This window comes from Erpetoichthys calabaricus, chromosome 2, assembly GCF_900747795.2.
Source record: "Erpetoichthys calabaricus chromosome 2, fErpCal1.3, whole genome shotgun sequence".
NCBI classification, from domain to species: Eukaryota; Metazoa; Chordata; class Cladistia; order Polypteriformes; family Polypteridae; genus Erpetoichthys; species Erpetoichthys calabaricus.
The window spans coordinates 340,916,004-340,938,188 of NC_041395.2; the positions used below are offsets into that span (position 1 = coordinate 340,916,004).

Sequence of the window (22,185 nt, forward strand, 5' to 3'; positions counted from 1 at the left end):
TGGAATGTAGGTTACTCTTGGCCCATAAGTGCTCGCTAAGAAACAGTTTTAAAAATTTCGTGGTCCAAGCGCAAAATTTCATATACTTTTTTAGACCCGTTTGTATGTCTGTCCGCTTTTCACGAGAGAACTACTTAACAGATTTAGATCAGGGTTTTTTCTATAATTTGCTTGAACATTCCATTGATTTTGCGACTTTCTCTTCACGCAAAGTATCATAGTTCGCTTGCGGTACTGATTTCGTAGCGTGACTCCGAGAAACACGCAGCGGGCCGAGGGGAGGGGGGGGCGGTTTCCCTCCTCACTCATGCATCTGCCTCAGGGCGTAACCTTAACTTTGCTTAACGAACGAGAGAACTACTTAACGGATTTAGATCTTTTTTTTTCTATAATTTGCTTGAACATTCCGGTTGATTTTGCGACTTCTCTCATTGCACTAAGAATCAGAATTCGCTTGCAGGAGTGATATATTCGCGCTAATCCGAGACAGAGGCTGCGGGCCAAGGGGAGGGGGAACAGTGACATCAGGATTAGAGAGCTGTGCGGGGCCCTCCTCGCTGTCCTGTTTCACTAATATGCGGGCGAAGCCGCAGGGGATGGCTAGTTTCAATATAAGCACAACTTTCAACTACAGAGTATAAGTGTGGTGTCTTGTTATTGTTGGGGAAAAGGGGAAACAAGGGTAGCAGTCTGTAAGGCCCCATCAAGAAATAGTCAACTGCATTCAGCTGCCAACTTCATCTTGCCGATAGTTGGGGGATCGGTACAGGTTTTATTTTTAACCCATGAAAATGGAGACTTTTGAAAATATAGACTTTAATCACACTTAGGCTTGTTTGAGTGGCCATACCACATGCAGTTCAGAACAGATTATCCACCTGAAGCGAAGCTTGTTCAGGCTCAGCCAGTACTTGGATGGGAAACCAAACAGGAAAAGCTTAGATTGCTTGAAAGAGCTGTTGGTGAGGCCAGCAGGAGACGCTTACCCTGTGGTCTGAATGTGGATCACAATGTCCCAGTGCAGCAACAGGGACACTGGGCTGTAAAAATGGCACCATCCTTCAGATGAGGTGGAAAACCAAGGTCCTGCTTCTCTGTGGTCATAAAAGATCCCTGGGGATCCTTCGTAAAGAGTAGGGTGTATCCTGATGTTCAGGCTAAATTGCCCACCATGGTCTGGTCTTTCTTGCCCTTTAATTATCCCCTAAATCATTTAATTGGCTATCTCACCCCTTCACCACGTAACAGCTAATGTGTGTTGAGCACACTGGTACAATATGGCTGTCGTTGCATCATCAAGGTGAATATTACACATTAGTGGAGGGAAGCCTAGATGCTAAACAGCAAAAAATGAAAGCAAAACAATATAAATAGAATGTATTAATATTATTTTTATTATTATTTATGTAGGTGCTATGAAACAGGGGTTGCCAACTCCGGTCCTGGAGGACCACCGTGGCTGCAGGTTTTCATTCTAAACCTTTTCTTAATGAGTAACTTGTTTTTGCTGCTAATTAACTTCTTTTGAACTAATGTTAATTGACTTATTTTTGAAGACTCGGACCCTTTAATTGTTTTTTTTTCCTTAATTAGCAGCCAAACAATAATGAGGTACAAAATGAGCCAAAACAACTCATGTCCAATGTACAATATCAGAAAATAAAGAAAGATGAAGGTCTCATGAATGTCGATCTGCTCAGCTCCCCAAACATTTTAACAGGGATTTTAGTATTAGGGTGTTGTACCGTGTTAGCCATTATGAATGTAGTGAGACGTCAATCAAAATGACACCTTTTATTGGCTAACAAAAAAGATTACAATATGCAAGCTTTCGAGGCAACTCATGCCCCTTCTTCAGGTGAGATGTAATTACAATACAACTCGGAGTCCTGCCACGTGCAAAAGTTCACTGACGACACTGCTATCGTGGGCTGCATCAGGAGTGGGCAGGAGGAGGAGTATAGGAACCTAATCAAGGACTTTGTTAAATGGTGTGACTCAAACCACATACAACTGAACACCAGCAAAACCAAGGAGCTGGTGGTGGATTTTAGGAGGCCCAGGCCCCTCATGGACCCTGTGATCATCAGATGTGACTGTGTGCAGAGGGTGCAGACCTATAAATACCTGAGAGTGCAGCTGGATGATAAATTGGACTGGACTGCCAATACTGATGCTCTGTGCAAGAGAGGACATAGCCAACTATACTTCCTTAGAAGGATGGGGTCCTTCAACATCTGCAATAAGATGCTACAGATGTTCTACCAGACGGTTGTGGCGAGCGCCCTCTTCTACGGGGTGGTGTGCTGGGGAGGCAGCATAAAGAAGAGGGACGCCTCACGCCTGGACAAACTGGTGAGGAAGGCAGGCTCTATTGTAGGCACGGAGCTGGACAGTCTGACATCCGTGGCAGAGCAACGGGCGCTGAGTAGACTCCTGTTAATCATGGAGAATCCACTGCATCCACTGAACAGGATCATCTCCAGATAGAGGAGCAGCTTCAGCGACAGACTGCTGTCATCATCCTGCTCCACTGACAGATTGAGGAGATCGTTCCTCCCCCACACTATGCGACTCTTCAATTCCACCGGGGGGGTAAACGTTAACATTATACAAAGTTATTGTCTGTTATACCTGCATTGTTATCACTCTTTAATTTAATATTGTTTTTTATCAGTATGCTGCTGCTGGAGTATGAGAATCCCTTGGGGATTAATAAAGTATCTATCTATCTATCTATCTATCTATCTATCTATCTATCTATCTATCTATCTATCTATCTATCTATCTATCTATCTATCTATCTATCTATCTATCTATCTATCTATCTATCTATCTATCTATCTATCTATCTATTTTGCTTGACTTCTCACAACAGGGCTCTTAGAAAGAGAAAATCAACAATTTTGGAAATGACTGCTAATGCACCACGAGAGCAGCAACAAGCCACAAGATTAAAGAATGGATTTAATTAACGACAAGAATTGGCACCTCATTAAGAAACTGGTTGGAGTGAAATTGGTTGGAGTTTAAGGCCCTGACGTAGGTGGTCTTCTGTTGGCTCACTCGCTTCACATTTCATTTCTATTTTGGTGCCATTTAAGGAAAGCAATGAAGCAATTTAGAGGAACGATGAAGAAATTCAGGGGAACAAATCATTAAAAAAGCAATTCAATTAAAATGAATTCACAAGAAGTTAATAAGCAGCACAAACAGAGCACTCATTAAAAAAAAGGGTTTGAATGAAAACCTGCAGCCACGGTGGTTCTCCAGGACCGGACTTGGCGACCCCTACTATAAAACATATACAGTAGATAGACTGGTGTGGTAGTCCACTATAAAATATGCTTGTTATTTTATTTTGCAAGGTTACACAAGAAGAAAGGTCCAAATAACTTACACAGCATATGATGCTTGTGCTCTGACGGTGAACTGAAACTGACTATTGACAAATGCTTTTCGGATTTGGCCGTGGGAAGGCGTAGGGTTCAAATAGCGAGGCCTGTAATCCCCGAAGTTGCAGCTGGGCACTGAAGAAATAACTGGAAAACACAAAAAAGAAGAAGGAAACAAAATTAAAATTCAGTGGTGAGTCCCTGGATAAAAGACAAATCTAAAAATGTAAAATGCTGATGCAAAAGACTAACACTGCTAAGTTTAAATTTGGCAGGGCAAATCTGAGCAGATGGGCAGCATGGTGGCGCAGTGGGTAGCGCTGCTGCCTTGCAGTTGGGACACCTGGGGACCTGGGTTCGATTCCCGGGTCCTTCCTACGTGGAGTTTGCATGTTCTCCCTGTGTCTGCGTGGGTTTCCTCCGGGCGCTCCGGTTTCCTCCCACAGTCCAAAGACATGCAGGTTAGGTGGATTGGCGATTCTAAATTGGCCTTGGTGTGTGGGTGTGTTTGTGTGTGTCCTGCGGTGGGTTGGCACCCTGCCCAGGATTGGTTCCCTGCCTTGTGCTCTGTGTTGGCTGGGATTGGCTCCAGCAGACCCCCGTGACCCTGTGTTCGGATTCAGCGGGTTGGAAAATGGATGGATGGATGGATAATTCTGGACAAGTACATACATAAAATTAGAATTAGGAAATTAAAAAAAAACAAAAAACCTCCGTAGTGGGTTAATAAAGAGTTGAAACAGAAGCTGCAAAGGAAACAACAGACAAACATTGTGTATAAGATTAGTAACTCCAATGTGAATCGTAGGGCGTATGAGAACATGAGGGCAACCATTAAGAAGGATATTAGGGAGGCTAAAAGCCAGTTGGAGAGGAATATAACAAATAGGACGAAGACGACCCAAAGAGATTTTAGTAGTAAAAGAGCAGTCAAGGAGGAGGTGAAGTTGCATCAGGATAGGTGAATTTAAAAATACAGACTGTGAATAGTGAATGCTCTAAACTTGCATTTTTTCTGAGGTCTTCACATGAGAGAAAGTGGATAACCTCCCAGCAGTAACAGGGACTACTAAGAAGGTACAGATTGATTTGGAAGTTGTAGAGGGAGAGGAGCTGCTCAGATTAAACAAGCTGAAATCAAACCTTCTTAAGTATCCCTTTTGGACACTGGTTTCGCTTTACCCGGAAGTGCAGCCGGATTGCGACAATCAAACACCTGGAGCACTTCTGGGTACCCAATAAAAGGGAGCCAGCGACCACCACTCAGCGGCCAGAGTCGGGTGGAAGGAGGACAAAGCTTGCTGAGGAGTGGCGGTGGAAGAGAGAGAAGGAGACGAGAAGAAGAGTGTTTGGTGTTGTTATTGTGCTTGGGACTGTGTTGTGTCTGTGGGTACAAGGAAGGCGTAGCCCACAGACGAAGAAAAATCAATTATTTGTTTGTCCAATCTGGAGGTGAGGTTATTTATGGTGGCTGGAGTGCCAATTCTGCCACCAACCCCCAGGTTTTCCTGCAGGTTGGAGGGCCTACATGCAGGGCTGGATCCAGATTAACTTCATACCCAGGACGGAGCAATTGTGGGTCAAGGTCCTTGCTCAAGGGCCCAATGAAGTGGAGTCACTTTTGACATTTACAGGATTTGAACCGGAAACCTTCTGATTGCCAGCGCAAATCCCTAACCTCAGAGCCACCACTCCGCCCAACATTTTAGAATAAGCATTTAAATTGAGAATCTGAATTGCAATCTATCTTTTCAATGTGGCATACACTTAAGAGAATATCCGGACTCAAACTCATCAAGACCTAAGTAACAAGTCAAGTCAAGTTGGGGAGCAGGCACCGGTACAGTGCATTGCCACACCCACTACACAACGAAACAACTGGGGATCCCGGTTTGCAACCCCCCAGGCAGACATGCGGTCCAGTCCCACCCTCCAGAAATGACCCTCTATCTGCTGCAGCCAGGTGTTATGTGAGTGACCCCTTGGTCTGGTCCAGCCACTCGGGTCCCCAACAATGAGGATCTTACAAGCCTTAGTGCCGTAACTGATGCTTCCTCACAATGCAGTGTGGCACCCGAACGGACGCCCAGGAAGACAGGAGGAGGGCTCATTCCTCCTCCAGACCGCAAGCGGGTGTCCGCCCTGGTTGTATTAGGGGCCATGGGTACAGGGCTTGGAAGCTCTACCCTGTAGGGGCCTGTGGCCACCGCCAGGGGGTGCCCCGATGCCTTGGGGACCCTGGACCCCAGCACTTCTGCCACACCCGGAAGTGCTGGGGGGAAGAAAAGAAGGGACACCCGGAGTGTTTCCGGGTACGCAGCCGACACTTCCGCCACACTGGGGAGTGCCGGTGGAAGATTGCCGGGGAGCACCTGGAGCACATCCGGGTGTGTATAAAAGGGGCCGCCTCCCTTCAGACAGAGACAAGATTCGGGTGGAAGGAAGATGATGTCGGGAGGAAGGCAAGGAGGCAGCCTGAAGAGAGAGAAGGTATTGTTGTGTGGCCAGCACTTTGGGGTCTTTGGGGTTTGTAAACATAAGGACTTTGTAAATAAACGTGTGTTGGGTGACTGGGTGACATGAGCGTGTCTGCCTGTCTATGTCCGAGCCAGTCGCCACAGCAGGTAATGTGCCTCATTCGGGACTCCATGAGCAACCGTTCATTCGATACAAAGTCAAACCAAGGTACCCAAGGATATTCCGGAGAGACACAGTACCAAAGGAGTCCAGGCTTCGCCTCAGGTCACTGGATAGCGTCCATGTCTCGCAACCATATAGCAAGACAGGAAGCACTAGGACTCTAAAGAATTGGACCTTTGTCCTTTTGCATACATATTGGGAGCACCACACACTCCATTCCAGCGACCTCATGACCCCCAATGCTCTCCCAATCTGTCTACTGACTTCATAGGAAGAGTCACCCGAGTAAACCAAGGTAAGTAAACCTCTCAACAAGTCGACACTCTCTCTGCAGACAGACACACTGCTGATGGCTGTGCCCAAGAGGTCATTAAAGGCATGGGTATGACGTTAAACTGCATCCGGCAAGCGGTCCTCCAACTTGCAGGAAATCATGGGGGTTGGTGGCAGGATTGGCACTCCAGCCACCGTAAAAGAAGCTCAGAGATGACAGAAATTACTCCTTTTTGCTCTCCGCGGGAGTAGCTATGCTGCAGCTGCCCATAGGAAGGCTGCTCGTATCATGAAGGGGATGGGGGAAAGCCCTCGAAACCGTTGGAGAGCCAACAGGGTCAGGTCTGTTGGGGATCGGAACTGGTGTGGTGCTGAGGCGTCGCCCACTGCATGGCAGCACTCGGGTCCAGGCCTTTAATGACCTAAGTAACACTTTATTTTAAAAATCAGACAAAGTTGAATTCAATTGTTCTGTCATTCACTAGCTAAGCGGAGTTCAGGATCACACCCTGTAGTTGGCGAGTGAGTGAGGAAGGCCCCAGCCCTCAGCCCACTGCATGTCTCCGAGATTCACGCAAATAAATCGGTACTGCAAGTGAACTATGACACACAGTGAAATGAGAGAAGTCGCAAAATCAGCCGGAATGTTCAAGCAAATTATTGAAAAAAACCAAATCTAAATCCGTTAAGTAGTTCTCTCGTGAAAAGTGGATAGAGATACATTGGATTTTATATATTATATATTAGTAAACCTTCAAAATAATGTGCAGTTATAGTCTCAACAGCATTCTCAGAATTTCTGGAGTTTAGCAGAGCCAGATAACTAGAAGAATCTTTACCAAGCAGCTCTGAAAATGTCTGCTTTGTTTGGGTCTCCATACCTCTGTGAGTCTGACATTAATGTCATGAAATCAAAGATCAGAACAAGACTGACAGACGGACATTTAAATGACTCCATCAGAGTGACCTGAGTGGCTCCACTCCACCATACACCTCAGTGCCAGTCATCTGACTAACTAAACAACACGTCACACACGCGACTGGACCTGTGAATAAAGTGAAACAGTGACAAAATGACAAATGAATAAGTCATACCTATGGATTTGTAACTGCATTGTTTTGTTTTGACAGCATTCGTGTTTTAATCCAATAGTGTGAGATACACTAAAAAATGCATACAGACATACAAAATGCACTTGCAGGTGAACTAAATATTTTCTTCTGATGTTTTAATGCAAAATGTGAGTTGTGGACACCAACATTTTGTAAATGTTCAGGCAAAACAAGCTTATTCAGTTTGTTTGGGTTGAAATAAGCTATGAGAAGGAACGTTAGAACACACGAGTATCTCTCGGCCATTTTCATTTTGTAAAAGTAGCTCTCAGGGGAAAAAACGTTGGAGATACCTGCAATAAAGTGTATTTAAATAAAAAGGTCTTCCTAATTATTGTATTTTATTCAAGAACACTGTAATAGCCTAATATGAGGCATGCAAATGTGAAAAAAGTAAACTCGTGGGTCATTTATTCTCACTCCTTAAAAAATACAAAATGAACTGAACATGAATAGTTCAAAATTGAAATGGTGAAATATGAACGTGAATGTATTCATTTTAATCTGTGTGAACTGAACTTTAAACGAGTTCTTGTGAGGTGTGAACTTGCGCAACACTGTTGACTTCCTTTTATCTTGATCTCATTCTTCTTTCTATGTTGAAGCAAAGGGGGGCGGGCCCCCTGTTGAAGGTAGTCCGATACAAAGCCTTAAAGTGCCTAGTCTGGTGCCAAAGCATTGGCTAGAGCACTGGTTGTTTAGCATTTTGGATTCCTTCTTCAAACAACTTACATTCTTTTTATTATTTTTTTGGCCTATGGGCTCTCAACTATTTGGCCTATTGTTCATTTTTGAGTTACCCCATAGGAGGCAACATTTTTTTTTATTAATACATTTTATCCTAAAGATTATTTTTTCATCTCACTTGGGCCAGAAATTTGCAGCACCCAATGTCCATTTCAGAATTTATAGACTTGGCCTTTTCGTGTGCAGGCCATAAGCCTGATTTTTGAGTTTCACAGCCGCATCTTCTTTTAGTTTTGAGGCCTGTTTTCATAAACCTACTTTCTGTTTCAGGCCCTTTTTAGTTTTAATTATTTTACTTAGTTGGTCACAGTAGACGGATAAAGATGTCAGCCAAATCCAAAATAATCATTACTGTCACCCAATGTTACCCTCTGTTATGTCATGGAGCTGGGTGCCCCACAGTTTGATTGCACAGCACCTCCAAGTTTATTAGCTTTGATTTTGTACCCATTAGGATTTCACCATGACACTAGATCCACATACTGAGTATGTGCTACATTCGTTCTCATTTTTGAATATATGAGGCTAACAGAAAACCATTATTTATACTAAAAACTGTATCTCTTAGTTTGAATATATGCATTGCCTTTCAAGTTTAGAAAGACTACACAAGCAATTAAATAAAACTGAAACACAGTCAGTAGAAAAATTTGACTGACCTTCCACAAGGAACTGGATGGGTATTTTACTTAGTGGGTCATAGTCTGTAGGTGGTGAGAATGTTGATGGTTGGGTGGTAGGCCTCCAACCATTTTGGCTAGTTGTATAAGGGGTTGGTGTTGTTGTATAAGGAGCTGCTGTTGTTGTTTCTGTACTCGTTGTCCACCACCAGTTGCTTGATGTGGTAGGAGCTGCTGTTGTTGTTTCTGTACTCGTTGTCCACCACCAGTTGCTTGATGTGGTAGGAGCTGCTGTTGTTTCCGTACTCGTTGACCACCACCAGTTGCTTGATGTTGTTGTATAAGGAGCTGTTGTTGTGGATTGTCCATTCCACCACCACCACCACCAGGGCCAGCTGTCTGGACTTGATGTGGAAAGAGCTGCTGTTGTTGTTTCCGTACTCGTTGTCCACCACCAGTTGCTTGATGTGGTAGGAGCTGTTGTTGTTTCCGTACTCGTTGACCACCACCAGTTGCTTGATGTTGTTGTATAAGGAGCTGTTGTTGTGGATTGTCCATTCCACCACCACCACCACCAGGGCCAGCTGTCTGGACTTGATGTGGTAGGAGCTGATGTTGTTGTTTCCGTACTCATTGTCCACCACCAGTAGTTTGATGTGGTAGGAGCTGCTGTTGTTGTTTCCGTACTCGTTGTCCACCACCAGTAGTTTGATGTGGTAGGAGCTGCTGTTGTTGTTTCCGTACTCGTTGACCACCACCAGTTGCTTGATGTGGTAGGAGCTGCTGTTGTTTCCGTACTCGTTGACCACCACCAGTTGCTTGATGTTGTTGTATAAGGAGCTGTTGTTGTGGATTGTCCATTCCACCACCACCAGGGCCAGCTGTCTGGACTTGATGTGGAAGGAGCTGCTGTTGTTGTTTCCGTACTCGTTGTCCACCACCAGTTGCTTGATGTGGTAGGAGCTGCTGTTGTTGTTTCCGTACTCGTTGTCCACCACCAGTTGCTTGATGTGGTAGGAGCTGCTGTTGTTGTTTCCGTACTCGTTGTCCACCACCAGTTGCTTGATGTGGTAGGAGCTGCTGTTGTTGTTTCTGTACTCGTTGACCAATCCCAGTTGCTTGGGGTTGTTGTATAGGGAGCCGTTGTTGTGGAGTGTTCATTCCACCACAACCGAAACCACCAGGGCCAGCTACCTGGACTTGTCATTAAAGCAGCTGATAATGTTGGAGCATAATTCATTGGCCAATCCGAATTGCTTGGGGTTGTTGAAAAAGCACTTTTACGTTTCCTGACAGAGTAAAGGGGGGCTTTGCTCACTGATGAGCCATCAGTGTATTGTAACTGAATGTGCCGCTGCGTAAAATCTTCCATGACAAGTTCAAAGATGTACACCCCAGTTTGTGAGCCATAGTAAGAAAGTTCACACAATATCTGAAAAATAAAAAAACAAAGAACACAGTTCCCCTCTAAAACTTCATAGAATGTGCAGTTTGCAGCATACTGTCAGATGGGCGTTATATTAAGAACAACGCTCACCAAAACCTAGGGCAGGCATGGTGGTGAGGACTAATGAATTCTGTTCTTCACTATCAGATGGCCAGATTATGAATCCGCACTCTCGCTTAGTAAACCACCAAACTCAAGTTGCCCATTATACAGTAGGTGGTAATTTATTGACGAGTCACACAGTCTGATCAGTGCGTGTGACATATTCAGTTATAATCGAGGGTCACGTTACTGCTTCAGTGTTGGCTGAACACCGAAACATTACTCTGGTAATGTGGACTATACATCCATCCATCCATCCATCCATTGTCCAACCCGCTGAATCCGAACACAGGGTCACAGGGGTCTGCTGGAGCCAATCCCAGCCAACACAGGGCACAAGGCAGGAAACAATCCTGGGCAGGGTGCCAACCCACCGCAGAACACACACAAACACACCCACACACCAAGCACACACTAGGGCCAATATAGAATCGCCAAACCACCTAACCTGCATGTCTTTGGACTGTGGGAGGAAACCGGAGCGCCCGGAGGAAACCCACGCAGACATGGGGAGAACATGCAAACTCCACGCAGGGAGGACCCGGGAATCGAACCCAGGTCCCCAGATCTCCCAACTGCGAGGCAGCAGCGCTACCCACTGCGCCACCGTGCCGCCGGTGGACTATACAATAAATAAATAATTGAGAATGCTATTACCTAAGATATACCTACCTTAACTCTTTTGAGGCGGGTGTCATCTTATAACAACATATAATAGTGTCTTCACACAGCTGCCAACCGCTACACAAACGCAATCAGCACAATGATCAGCTGGAGACTATTCAGCTGATGCTGGTACATCACTTTCACTATCGATCTCCAGATCACTTGCATCAAAATCAGAGTGCGATAAGTCAGAGTGCGATTCAGCAATAATACGCAAAACGTTATCTATGGAGTATTTTGCTTTGTACATTCGCTTTGTTCTCTCGCTAGATCCGCCTTTAGCTCGGGTGCCTGGCAGCTGTTCTGCTGTGTATTCCTGCCAGCCGCTGAAAAAATGTTCAGCCCTCAAAGAGTTAAACAGAGAATATTTATCACACACAGATATGCGATATTCAAACAAAATGAGCACCACACAGGACAATCACTTTCCATGATGTACAAACACTCAGATCAGACCTGGCTCCAGGGGGTCATTACACCCCCAATATCATGCCAGGTCCCCACACCCACACCTGTCAGGCCTGACCAGCATGTGGACTGAGGTGACAAGGTGATCACTTCAGGCAGCACATTGATAATGGCAATGATGCCCTGTAATTTTTTATTTTTTTTTTATTTTTAACATTTCTAAATAATTAAACAAAAACATCAAATGTGAACCTTAAGTATTAACATACACATCCTGTGCTATTGTAAACAGGTAAAAATTATGCAAAAAGTTTTCATTTTAAGTTCCAAATTTCACATAACATAGTTATGTAGCTAGTCATACAGTGCCTTGACACACTGCAAGTATCCAAAGATCAAAAAGCCAAATTCACATTTTGAAGCCCCATGTCAGCACGTGGCTTTGGCATTCAATTTTCTAAATTTTACATATTCGTCACAATGGTGAAAATGAGTTGAAAAGTTTATACCGACTGCTTTTAAACAGATAGATAGATAGATAGATAGATAGATAGATAGATAGATAGATAGATAGATAGATAGATAGATAGATAGATAGATAGATATGAAAGGCACTATATGATAGATAGATAGATAGATAGATAGATAGATAGATAGATAGATAGATAGATAGATAGATAGATAGATAGATAGATAGATAGATAGATAGATAGATATGAAAGGCACTATGATGATAGATAGATAGATAGATAGATAGATAGATAGATAGATAGATAGATAGATAGATAGATAGATAGATAGATAGATAGATAGATAGATAGATAGATAGATAGATAGATAGATAGATAGATAGATATGAAAGGCACTATATGATAGATAGATAGATAGATAGATAGATAGATAGATAGATAGATAGATAGATAGATAGATAGATAGATAGATAGATAGATAGAGAGTATAGGAGAATAGGCATCCCGGCAGGGAAGGAGGATGGTTGGAACCATTCTCGGGTCCTGCTTAAAAGGGAGCCCCCTGTTTCACAAAGCACAAGGTGCTTTGGTTAAATTTTATTTAAACCTAAAAGTGTGCTGAGAATTTCTGTGTCTGAATTTTGGGGTTCTGGGGTGCCCCCTGGTGGTTACAAAAGATAGATAGATAGATAGATAGATAGATAGATAGATAGATAGATAGATAGATAGATAGATAGATAGATAGATAGATATTTTTTCTTCCCCAGGGGGATATTTGAGTTATTACAGGAGGTCTTTATATAAATAAATAAATAAATAAACACTACGTTCTGAACACACACCAGAATGTCTAAAAAGCAGTGCCAGTGAGGCGCTGTACAGGCATATTGTCGTTGTTATAAAGGTGCCCTGTCGTGTTTCTGGATAAACTTCTTCTAATTGATTCGTTGGCTGAAAATCCTCAGTGTGGGTGTATCAGAGAGAGGATGTGCAGCTTTGTTCATAATGGCACTCCGTTTTGTCTTCATTCTCTCCTCCTCTACCACCTCCAGGAGGTCCAAAGTGTGTCTTATAACTGAGCCTGCCCTTTTTTAATGAGCTTGTTGATTTGCTGGACCTCTCTTGGTGTGATGTTACCAGCCCAGAAACAAACAGAGCTGAAAATCATGCTGGCCATCACAGAGTTGTAGAGAATGTGAAGGATGTAAGGATGTTCATTTTTGAAAAAAATTCACTGTACACTGAGGAAATTCCTAAACATTGAATTTCAGAACGGTTAACGGCAGTGAAGAGAAATAGCAGGATGAGAACAGATGACATGTTGCTAGCTGAGTTAACAATGATAAGTAGAGCTGTTTCAATGGAGGGCACTGTAATTCTTACCACATGAAGTATATTTAGTAAAAAACGTGTTGTTGTTGTAGTTCTTATGCTGATTTGGCTTTGTGGTAGTACTGTAAGCCAAAAGGCTTTTCTGAAATGCATTTCCCAGCATTGAACCTCATCTATTCATGGAGTTATCACTCCCTGGTGGTCATATTTATGTATTTGTTTCTTTCTCTGTATATTTATTTGCTTGATTTACAATTTCCTTCAGGCTCTCTTACCTCATTTAGTCCAAAGCCAGCTGGTTCAGCACAGGTGGAGCACTCACTGTTGTTTGACTTTCCATATCTGCATTTCACGTGGTCACCATCAGGGTCATAGGCCAGCAGTGAGTAGGTGGTGGGGCAGTTTTGTGGGACCCTTGATATGATTAGAAACACATGTTAGACACATTATAGATAATTTTACCACAAACATCCCACCAAAGAAAGAAAGAAAGAAAGAAAGAAAGAAAGAAAGAAAGAAAGAAAGAAAGAAAGAAAGAAAGAAAGAAAGAAAGAAAGAAAGAAAGAAAGAAAGAAAGAAAGAAAGAAAGAATTGATAAATTCACATTTTGTTTAAAACCAAACCTTAGCTTTGGAGGGAGTGTTGTGACTGGAGATCTGTTGGGAATTCCAGTGTCGGATCTCATGCCCAGGTCCACGTGAGTTGACAGCAGCCAGTTTGGGAATCCATATAAATTGTAGACCCAACAGCAACCGTTTTCACTGTTAAAAATACGAACAAATAAATATGTGAAGAAAGAAAGACTCCAAAGTACACTGTGTTAGTAAATTTAAAAACCTTTGGGTGCTCTTCAAAGATCGTAAATAATCCCACTGTCCTTGTTTCTAAAATTTCAAGTTATATACATACTTACATAACTGCTATTTTAATATATTGGTTTTGTTATTCCCTATCTGTGGAAAACACCACATAATATTTTTTAATTCAGTTTTATGCTGATTCCTCTGAGGCTGCTTTCCTGAGAAAATAAATAAATAACATTTTTATGTCACTTTTTTGTCACACTTTAAATCGGGCTTATTTTATAACCTACATATATATGTTTGGTATCATTCCTTTCAGAATTTATCGTACTTTAATGTGATGTTGTTAGATTTTCAGATTCTTATTCCGTTTTTAAACTCAAATATCAAGAAAGTCGTGGTTTTGCGGCCTACCAGGCAGCAAGTGGGGGTTGGGTGCCAATGGCGCCAGGGGGCCTGGCCCCCCTAGTGAATAAATAAATAAAAATATATATATAAATAAATAAAATCAACAGCAAAAATGTCAGTGTCACCAAATCCCCAAACCTTCTTGTCTTTGGAAAGAAAGCGATGTAAGAAAGGCGCTATATATGCACCCGACCCAACACAGACTGACAACAGAGGCACGTTAAAATTAAACCGAAAGGATTTATTTTTCTTCAGCTGGGGAACACGTGCCCCTCAGCCACAGCACAGTCCCAAAAGCACAAAACCAAAAACAAAAGGCACACTACTCTCTTTACCACCACTCCTCCCAGCTAGCATTGTCCTCCTCCTCCAGACTCTGGCTCACGGAGTGGTGGCTGTTGGCCCATTTTATAGCTCACCCGGAAGTGCTTTAGTTGCTTGACCACCTGCCTCCGATTGCACCTCCGGGTGTTTGGCTGATCTACAGCCCAGACGGGCCCAGGAACACCTGCAGCACCTCCTGGTGGCCAACCCGAATCCCAGCAGCCCTGTGGGTATCTGAGGCACCACAGTCACCCAGGGGGGCTGCCACCAAGTGGTCCGGGGGAGGTACTGCGCAGCTCATGCTTGCTCCCCTGGAACATATAGAGCAGGGGCATCCCGGTCAGCCACACTGCGGAAACGCACAAGGAAATCATGCAACCCCCAGTCAGGGAACACCAGGGATGTGACTCCCTGTGAGGCAGCAGCGCTACTGCTCCGCCACCGTGCCGCCCCCCCCATATGTGTAATTATTAATAGTATTCATTATTTAAAAGAGGTTAACGATTTATCTGAAAAATGTAACATACTTTAATGCATTTCATCATGACAGTGATATCAAGTATAACTCTAAGGATTCTAAATGTGCAGAGAGCTGGAATATCATAAATGTAACGTGTTCTGTGTGGTGATCTGTTGTTGCTTGCTGTTGCTGTCAGTTCAGGACGAAACCCCAGAAGTAGATACTATTAACAACTGGGTCATTTTAAGATGATGTTTACGACGGTCTACTTCAATGATAAAATGAACTACAAGGTTAAAATGGACATTTCAATATTAAAGCCAAAATTTCCACTTTAATCACAAAACAGAACTTTTTAGTATGTCCTTATTTTTTTGCTCAGTGGCTCAAATACTCTGCTATACATTCTGATGCTGTTGTGAAGGTGCAAAAAATAAAAAATAAATCAATAAATAAAGACGGCACAGAATATGGTATGTAAGACTTTTAAAACGCTTGAATATAAAAGCACCACGAATGCACTTGTATGTTGGCATTTTGCTTCACCGCATTGAACCGTTAATCAAACATCGAAGTAAGCACATCGATCCCCGAAGCGGCTTTCTGTCACATTTAGATAGATAGATAGATAGATAGATAGATAGATAGATAGATAGATAGATAGATAGATAGATAGATAGATAGATAGATAGATAGATAGATAGATAGATAGATAGATAGATAGATAGATAGATAGATAGATAGATAGATAGATAGATAGATAAAGTGAAACGCACTATATGATAGATAGATAGATAGATAGATAGATAGATAGATAGATAGATAGATAGATAGATAGATAGATAGATAGATAGATAGATAGATAGATAGATAGATAGATAGATAGATAGATAGATAGATATTTGGACAGAGACCACTTTTCTCTAATTTTGGTTCTGTACATTACCATAATGAATTTGAAATGAAACAACTCCGATGCAGTTGAAGTGCAGACTTTCAGCTTTAATTCAGTGGGGTGAGCAAAACGATTGCATAAAAATGTGAGGCAACTAAAGCATTTTTTGAACACAATCCCTTCATTTCAGGGGCTCAGAAGTAATTGGATAAATTAAATAACTGGAAATCAAATGTTCATTTCTAATACTTGGTTGAAAACCCTTTGCTGACAATGACGGCCTGAAGTCTTGAACTCCTGGACATCACCAGATGTTGGGTTTCCTCCTTTTTAATGCTCTGCCAGGCCTTTACTGCAGCGGCTTTCAGTTACTCTTTGTTTGTGGGCCTTTCTGTCTGAAGTTTAGTCTTCAACAAGTGAAATGCCTGCTCAATTGGGTTAAGATCAGGTGACTGACTTGGCCATTCAAGAAGTTTCCACTTCTTTGCTTTAATAAACTCCTGGGTTGCTTTGGCTGTATGTTTTGGGTCATTGTCCATCTGTATCATGAATCAATTTGACTGCTGTATTTAGCTGGATTTGAGCAGACAGTATGTCTCTGAACACCTCAGAATTCATTTGGCTGCTCCTGTCCTGTGTCACATCATCAGTAAACACTAGTGTCCCAGTGCCACTGGCAGCCATGCACGTCCAAGCCATCACACTGCCTCCCTCCACCGTGTTTTACAGATGATGTGCTATGCTTTGGATAATGAGCTGTTCCACGCCTTCTTTATACTTTTCTCTTGCCATCATTCTGGTAGAGGTTGATCTTGGTTTCATCTGTCCAAAGAATGTTTTTCCAGAACTGTGCTGGCTTTTTTAGATGTTCTTTAGTAAAGTCCAATCTAGCCTTTCTGTCCTTGAGGCTTATGAGTGGCTTGCACCTTGCAGTGCACCCTCTGTATTTACTTTCATGCAGTCTTCTCTTTATGGTAGACTTGGATATCGATACGCCCGCCTACCCCCTGGAGAGTGTTGTTCACTTGGTTGGCTGTTGTGAAGGGGTTTCTCTTCACCATGGAAATGATTCAGCGATCATCCACCACTGTTGTCTTCTGTGGACATCCAGGTCTTTTTGTGTTGCTGAGTTCACCAGTACTTGCTTTCTTTCTCAGGATGTACCAAACTGTACATTTTGCCACTCGTAATATTGTAGCAATTTCTCAGATGGGTTTTTTCTGTTTTCACAGCTTAAGGATGGCTTCTTTCACCTGCATGGAGAGCTCCTTTGACCGCATGTTGTCTGTTCACAGCAAAATCTTCCACATGCAAGCACCACACCTCAAATCAACTCCAGGCCTTTTATCTGCTTAACTGATAATGACATAATGACAGACTTGACCATGAAATAGCCTTTGAGTCAATTGTCCAATTACTTTTGAGCCCCTGAAATGAAGGGATTGTGTTCAAAAAATGCTTTAGTTGCCTCACATTTTTATGCAATCGTTTTGTTCACCCCACTGAATTAAAGCTGAAAGTCTGCACTTCAACTGTATCGGAGTTGTTTCATTTAAAATTCATTGTGGTAATGTACAGAAGCAAAATTAGAAAAAAGTTGTCTCTGTCCAACTGTAGATAGATAGATAGATAGATAGATAGATAGATAGATAGATAGATAGATAGATAGATAGATAGATAGATAGATAGATAGATAGATAGATAGATAGATAGATAGATAGATAGATAGATAGATAGATAGATAGATAGATAGATAGATAGATAGATAGATACTTTATTAATCCCAAGGGGAAATTCACATACTCCAGCAGCATACTGATAAAGAAAATATTAAATTAAAGAGTGATAACAATGCAGGTATACAGACAGTCAATAACTTTAAATAATGTTAATGTTTACCACCTGGGGTGGAATTGAAGAGTCGCTTAGTGTGGGGGAGGAACGATCTCCTCAGTTTGTCAGCGGAGCAGGAAAGTGACAAAAGGCACATTTAGACAGTAAACAGAGACTCTGACCTTATGTTCCAACTTGATTACACTGCGCCTCCCGACTTTTTGCTGGTACTGCAACTTGCATTTCAATTAACCTGCTTAAAGCTATGGCAGGGGGCACAAGAGGTCCTATTACACTCCATAATTCCATGACAGTGTACGTATGACATCAGTTGCGGTGCCAACCCACCGCAGACTGAAAGTATTACTTGGTGAAATAACGTAACAGCGAAAAGAGATCAGATATATTGTTTGGATATAAATTTTAAGTCAGACACTTGTAGATCGTGTAATTCATTTTGCCATCAGGGAATAAAAAGTAGTGTTTCTTCCCAATGAAGAGGCGTATCCGCGAGAATTAAGATTTGTTGTTTGGTGAAAGTGAAATCCTGAGAGAAATCATTTCTCATTTGTGTGAATGCTATTGTCAGACACATATCTTGTAAAGAGAAAGAAACGATATTCACTCACGGGCAGTTTACACGTTGCGTTGGCATGATGTAATTCCAAACACGGAATCAAAATTCAATGCGATATTGACGAAAACGTAAAAGCGAAAAGAGATCGAATATATTGACATAGGTGATATGACAAAAGTGCGCCGCACGAGATACAGATCAGCCAGCAGCTGATCGAGTAAAAAGGAGGAAAAAAAAAAAACTATTTGTTTCCCATTGTATCACCGTTTAAGAGGGTTTCAGAGGAGCAACCGCGTCTCCTTGGGGTGCGTTCAGCCCCCCTGTTCACAACGCGAGCGGCAGAGATTGGGGGGGGGGGGGGGGATGTGTAAGGGAGTTGGAGAGCGGAGCGAGCAGGGGGCAAAGCCCCTAGTAATAATAATAATATGGTTCTAACAAGGCAAACAACAAAATAGAACATTTAGTACATATGTACAGTAAATGTTGTTTCACTGTGCAATACAGAAAAATTCCAATAGATGGCACTGTAGCTGCAAACTATTAACGAAAGGTATTTGCAATTGCAAACTCAATGCGGCAGGTTTACATCCAAATTAATACACATCATCTCTTAAAGATTTAATGCAATATCCCAATAATTTACAGGTTGGGTCTACAGTGGTGTGAAAAACTATTTGCCCCCTTCCTGATTTCTTATTCTTTTGCATGTTTGTCACACAAAATGTTTCTGATCATCAAACACATTTAACCATTAGTCAAATATAACACAAGTAAACACAAAATGCAGTTTTTAAATGATGGTTTTTATTATTTAGGGAGAAAAAAAATCCAAACCTACATGGCCCTGTGTGAAAAAGTAATTGCCCCCTTGTTAAAAAATAACCTAACTGTGGTGTATCACACCTGAGTTCAATTTCCGTAGCCACCCCCAGGCCTGATTACTGCCACACCTGTTTCAATCAAGAAATCACTTAAATAGGAGCTGCCTGACACAGAGAAGTTGACCAAAAGCACCTCAAAAGCTAGACATCATGCCAAGATCCAAAGAAATTCAGGAACAAATGAGAACAGAAGTAATTGAGATCTATCAGTCTGGTAAAGGTTATAAAGCCATTTCTAAAGCTTTGGGACTCCAGAGAACCACAGTGAGAGCCATTATCCACAAATGGCAAAAACATGGAACAGTGGTGAACCTTCCCAGGAGTGGCCGGCCGACCAAAATTACCCCAAGAGCGCAGAGACGACTCATCCGAGAGGTCACAAAAGACCCCAGGACAACATCTAAAGAACTGCAGGCCTCACTTGCCTCAATTAAGGTCAGTGTTCACGACTCCACCATAAGAAAGAGACTGGGCAAAAACGGCCTGCATGGCAGATTTCCAAGACGCAAACCACTGTTAAGCAAAAAGAACATTAGGGCTTGTCTCAATTTTGCTAAGAAACATCTCAATGATTGCCAAGACTTTTGGGAAAATACCTTGTGGACTGATGAGTCAAAAGTTGAACTTTTTGGAAGGCAAATGTCCCGTTACATCTGACGTAAAAGGAACACAGCATTTCAGAAAAAGAACATCATACCAACAGTAAAATATGGTGGTGGTAGTGTGATGGTCTGGGGTTGTTTTGCTGCTTCAGGACCTGGAAGGCTTGCTGTGATAGATGGAACCATGAATTCTACTGTCTACCAAAAAATCCTGAAGGAGAATGTCCGGCCATCTGTTCGTCAACTCAAGCTGAAGCGATCTTGGGTGCTGCAACAGGACAATGACCCAAAACACACCAGCAAATCCACCTCTGAATGGCTGAAGAAAAACAAAATGAAGACTTTGGAGTGGCCTAGTCAAAGTCCTGACCTGAATCCAATTGAGATGCTATGGCATGACCTTAAAAAGGCGGTTCATGCTAGAAAACCCTCAAATAAAGCTGAATTACAACAATTTTGCAAAGATGAGTGGGCCAAAATTCCTCCAGAGCGCTGTAACAGACTCATTGCAAGTTATCGCAAACGCTTGATTGCAGTTATCGCTGCTAAGGGTGGCCCGACCAGTTATTAGGTTCAGGGGGCAATTACTTTTTCACACAGGGCCATGTAGGTTTGGATTTTTTTTTCTCCCTAAATAATAAAAACCACCATTTACAAACTGTATTTTGTGTTTACTTGTGTTATATTTGACTAATGGTTAAATGTGTTTGATGATCAGAAACATTTTGTGTGACAAACATGCAAAAGAATAAGAAATCAGGAAGGGGGCAAATAGTTTTTCACACCACTGTATATTAAACAGAGCATAAACAACCTCTGTTTTACTGAACGGTATTGAAGGTATTTACGGTAATAATGAACAGTTCTTCTTCTTTCGGCTGCTCCCGTTAGGGGTTGCCACAGCGTATCATCTTCTTCCATATCTTTCTGTCCTCTGCATCTTGCTCTGTTACACCCATCACCTGCATGTCGTCTCTCACCACATCCATAAACCTTCTCCTCGGCCTTCCTCTGTTCCTCTTCCCTGGCAGCTCCATCCCTATCATCCTTCTCCCAATACACTCAGTATCTCTCCTCTGCACATGTCCAAACCAACACAATCTCGCCTCTCTGACTTTGTCTCCCATCCGTCCAACTTGAGCTGACCCTCTAATGTCCTCATTTCTAATCCTGTCCATCCTCATCACACCCAGTGCAAATCTTAGCATCTTTAACTCTGCCACCTCCAGCTCTGTCTCCTGCTTTCTGTTCAGTGCCACCGTTTCAAACCCATATAACATAGCTGGTCTCACGTAATGTAAAATATTAGCATGACTATTAATTCAGAACAATTTCCTCTCTAACGTTTAACACTTTACTGCCAAACATGTACATAAGAACTTACATTTAGTCAACAAACGCACAAACTTAAACTTTCTTTAGCGTCTCCAGTAGTTCCGGCTTTCACGTGTACATCTCTCAAACTTAAATGCTCACTTCACACTCTGCCGGCTTTCACGTGACTGTGGCTCAGCGCCTTAAAGACACATGAGTCTTTTTACAATAATAATAATAATAATAATAATAATAATAATAATCCATCCATTTTCCAACCCGCTGAATCCGAACACAGGGGTCTGTTGGAGCCAATTCCAGCCAACACAGGGCACAAGGCAGGAACCAATCCTGGGCAGGGTGCCAACCCACTGCAGGACACACACAAACACACCCGTACACCAAGCACACACTAGGGCTAATTTAGAGTCACCAATCCACCATGTCTTTGGATCGTGAGAGGAAACCGGAGCGCCCGGAGGAAACCCATGCAGACACGGGGAGAACATGCAAACTCCACGCAGGGAGGACCCGGGAAGCGAACCCGGGAAGCGAATAATAATAATAATAATAATAATAATAATAATAATAATAATAATCTGCGGTGGGTTGGCACCCTGCCCAGGATTGTTTCCTGCCTTTTGCCCTGTGTTGGCTGGGATTGGCTTCAGCAGACCCCCGTGACCCTGTGATCGGATTCAGCGGGTTGGAAAATGGATGGATTGATGGATAATAATAATAATAATAATAACAGACACAATCATTCTGCACGGTGACTTATTCTGGGTCCAGATCATCCTCAATAGGTCACAAGTTTCTGAAATGTGCAATCCAAAGATTTCAAAGCACCCGAGTCCATCTAAACAAGCTTGCCA

General features: G+C 42.5%; 1 protein-coding gene across 4 annotated transcripts in view; it reads right to left on the reverse strand.

The window, feature by feature from the left end:
- The window catches only part of LOC114647356 (uncharacterized), a 289,364-nt gene that overhangs the window by 265,961 nt on the left and 1,218 nt on the right, over positions 1 to 22,185 (reverse strand). For 2 of the 4 annotated variants that reach the window (XM_051923416.1, XM_051923415.1), the window contains exons 3-6: positions 13,837 to 13,974; positions 13,489 to 13,627; positions 9,844 to 10,220; positions 9,655 to 9,735 (exon numbers count right to left, since the gene is read on the reverse strand). In XM_051923416.1, coding sequence (XP_051779376.1) covers positions 9,655 to 9,735; positions 9,844 to 10,220; positions 13,489 to 13,627; positions 13,837 to 13,974 — 735 coding nt within the window. The remainder of the gene's footprint in view (positions 1 to 9,654; positions 9,736 to 9,843; positions 10,221 to 13,488; positions 13,628 to 13,836; positions 13,975 to 22,185) is intronic. The other 2 variants (XM_051923418.1, XM_051923417.1) reach the window with 1 other exon arrangement.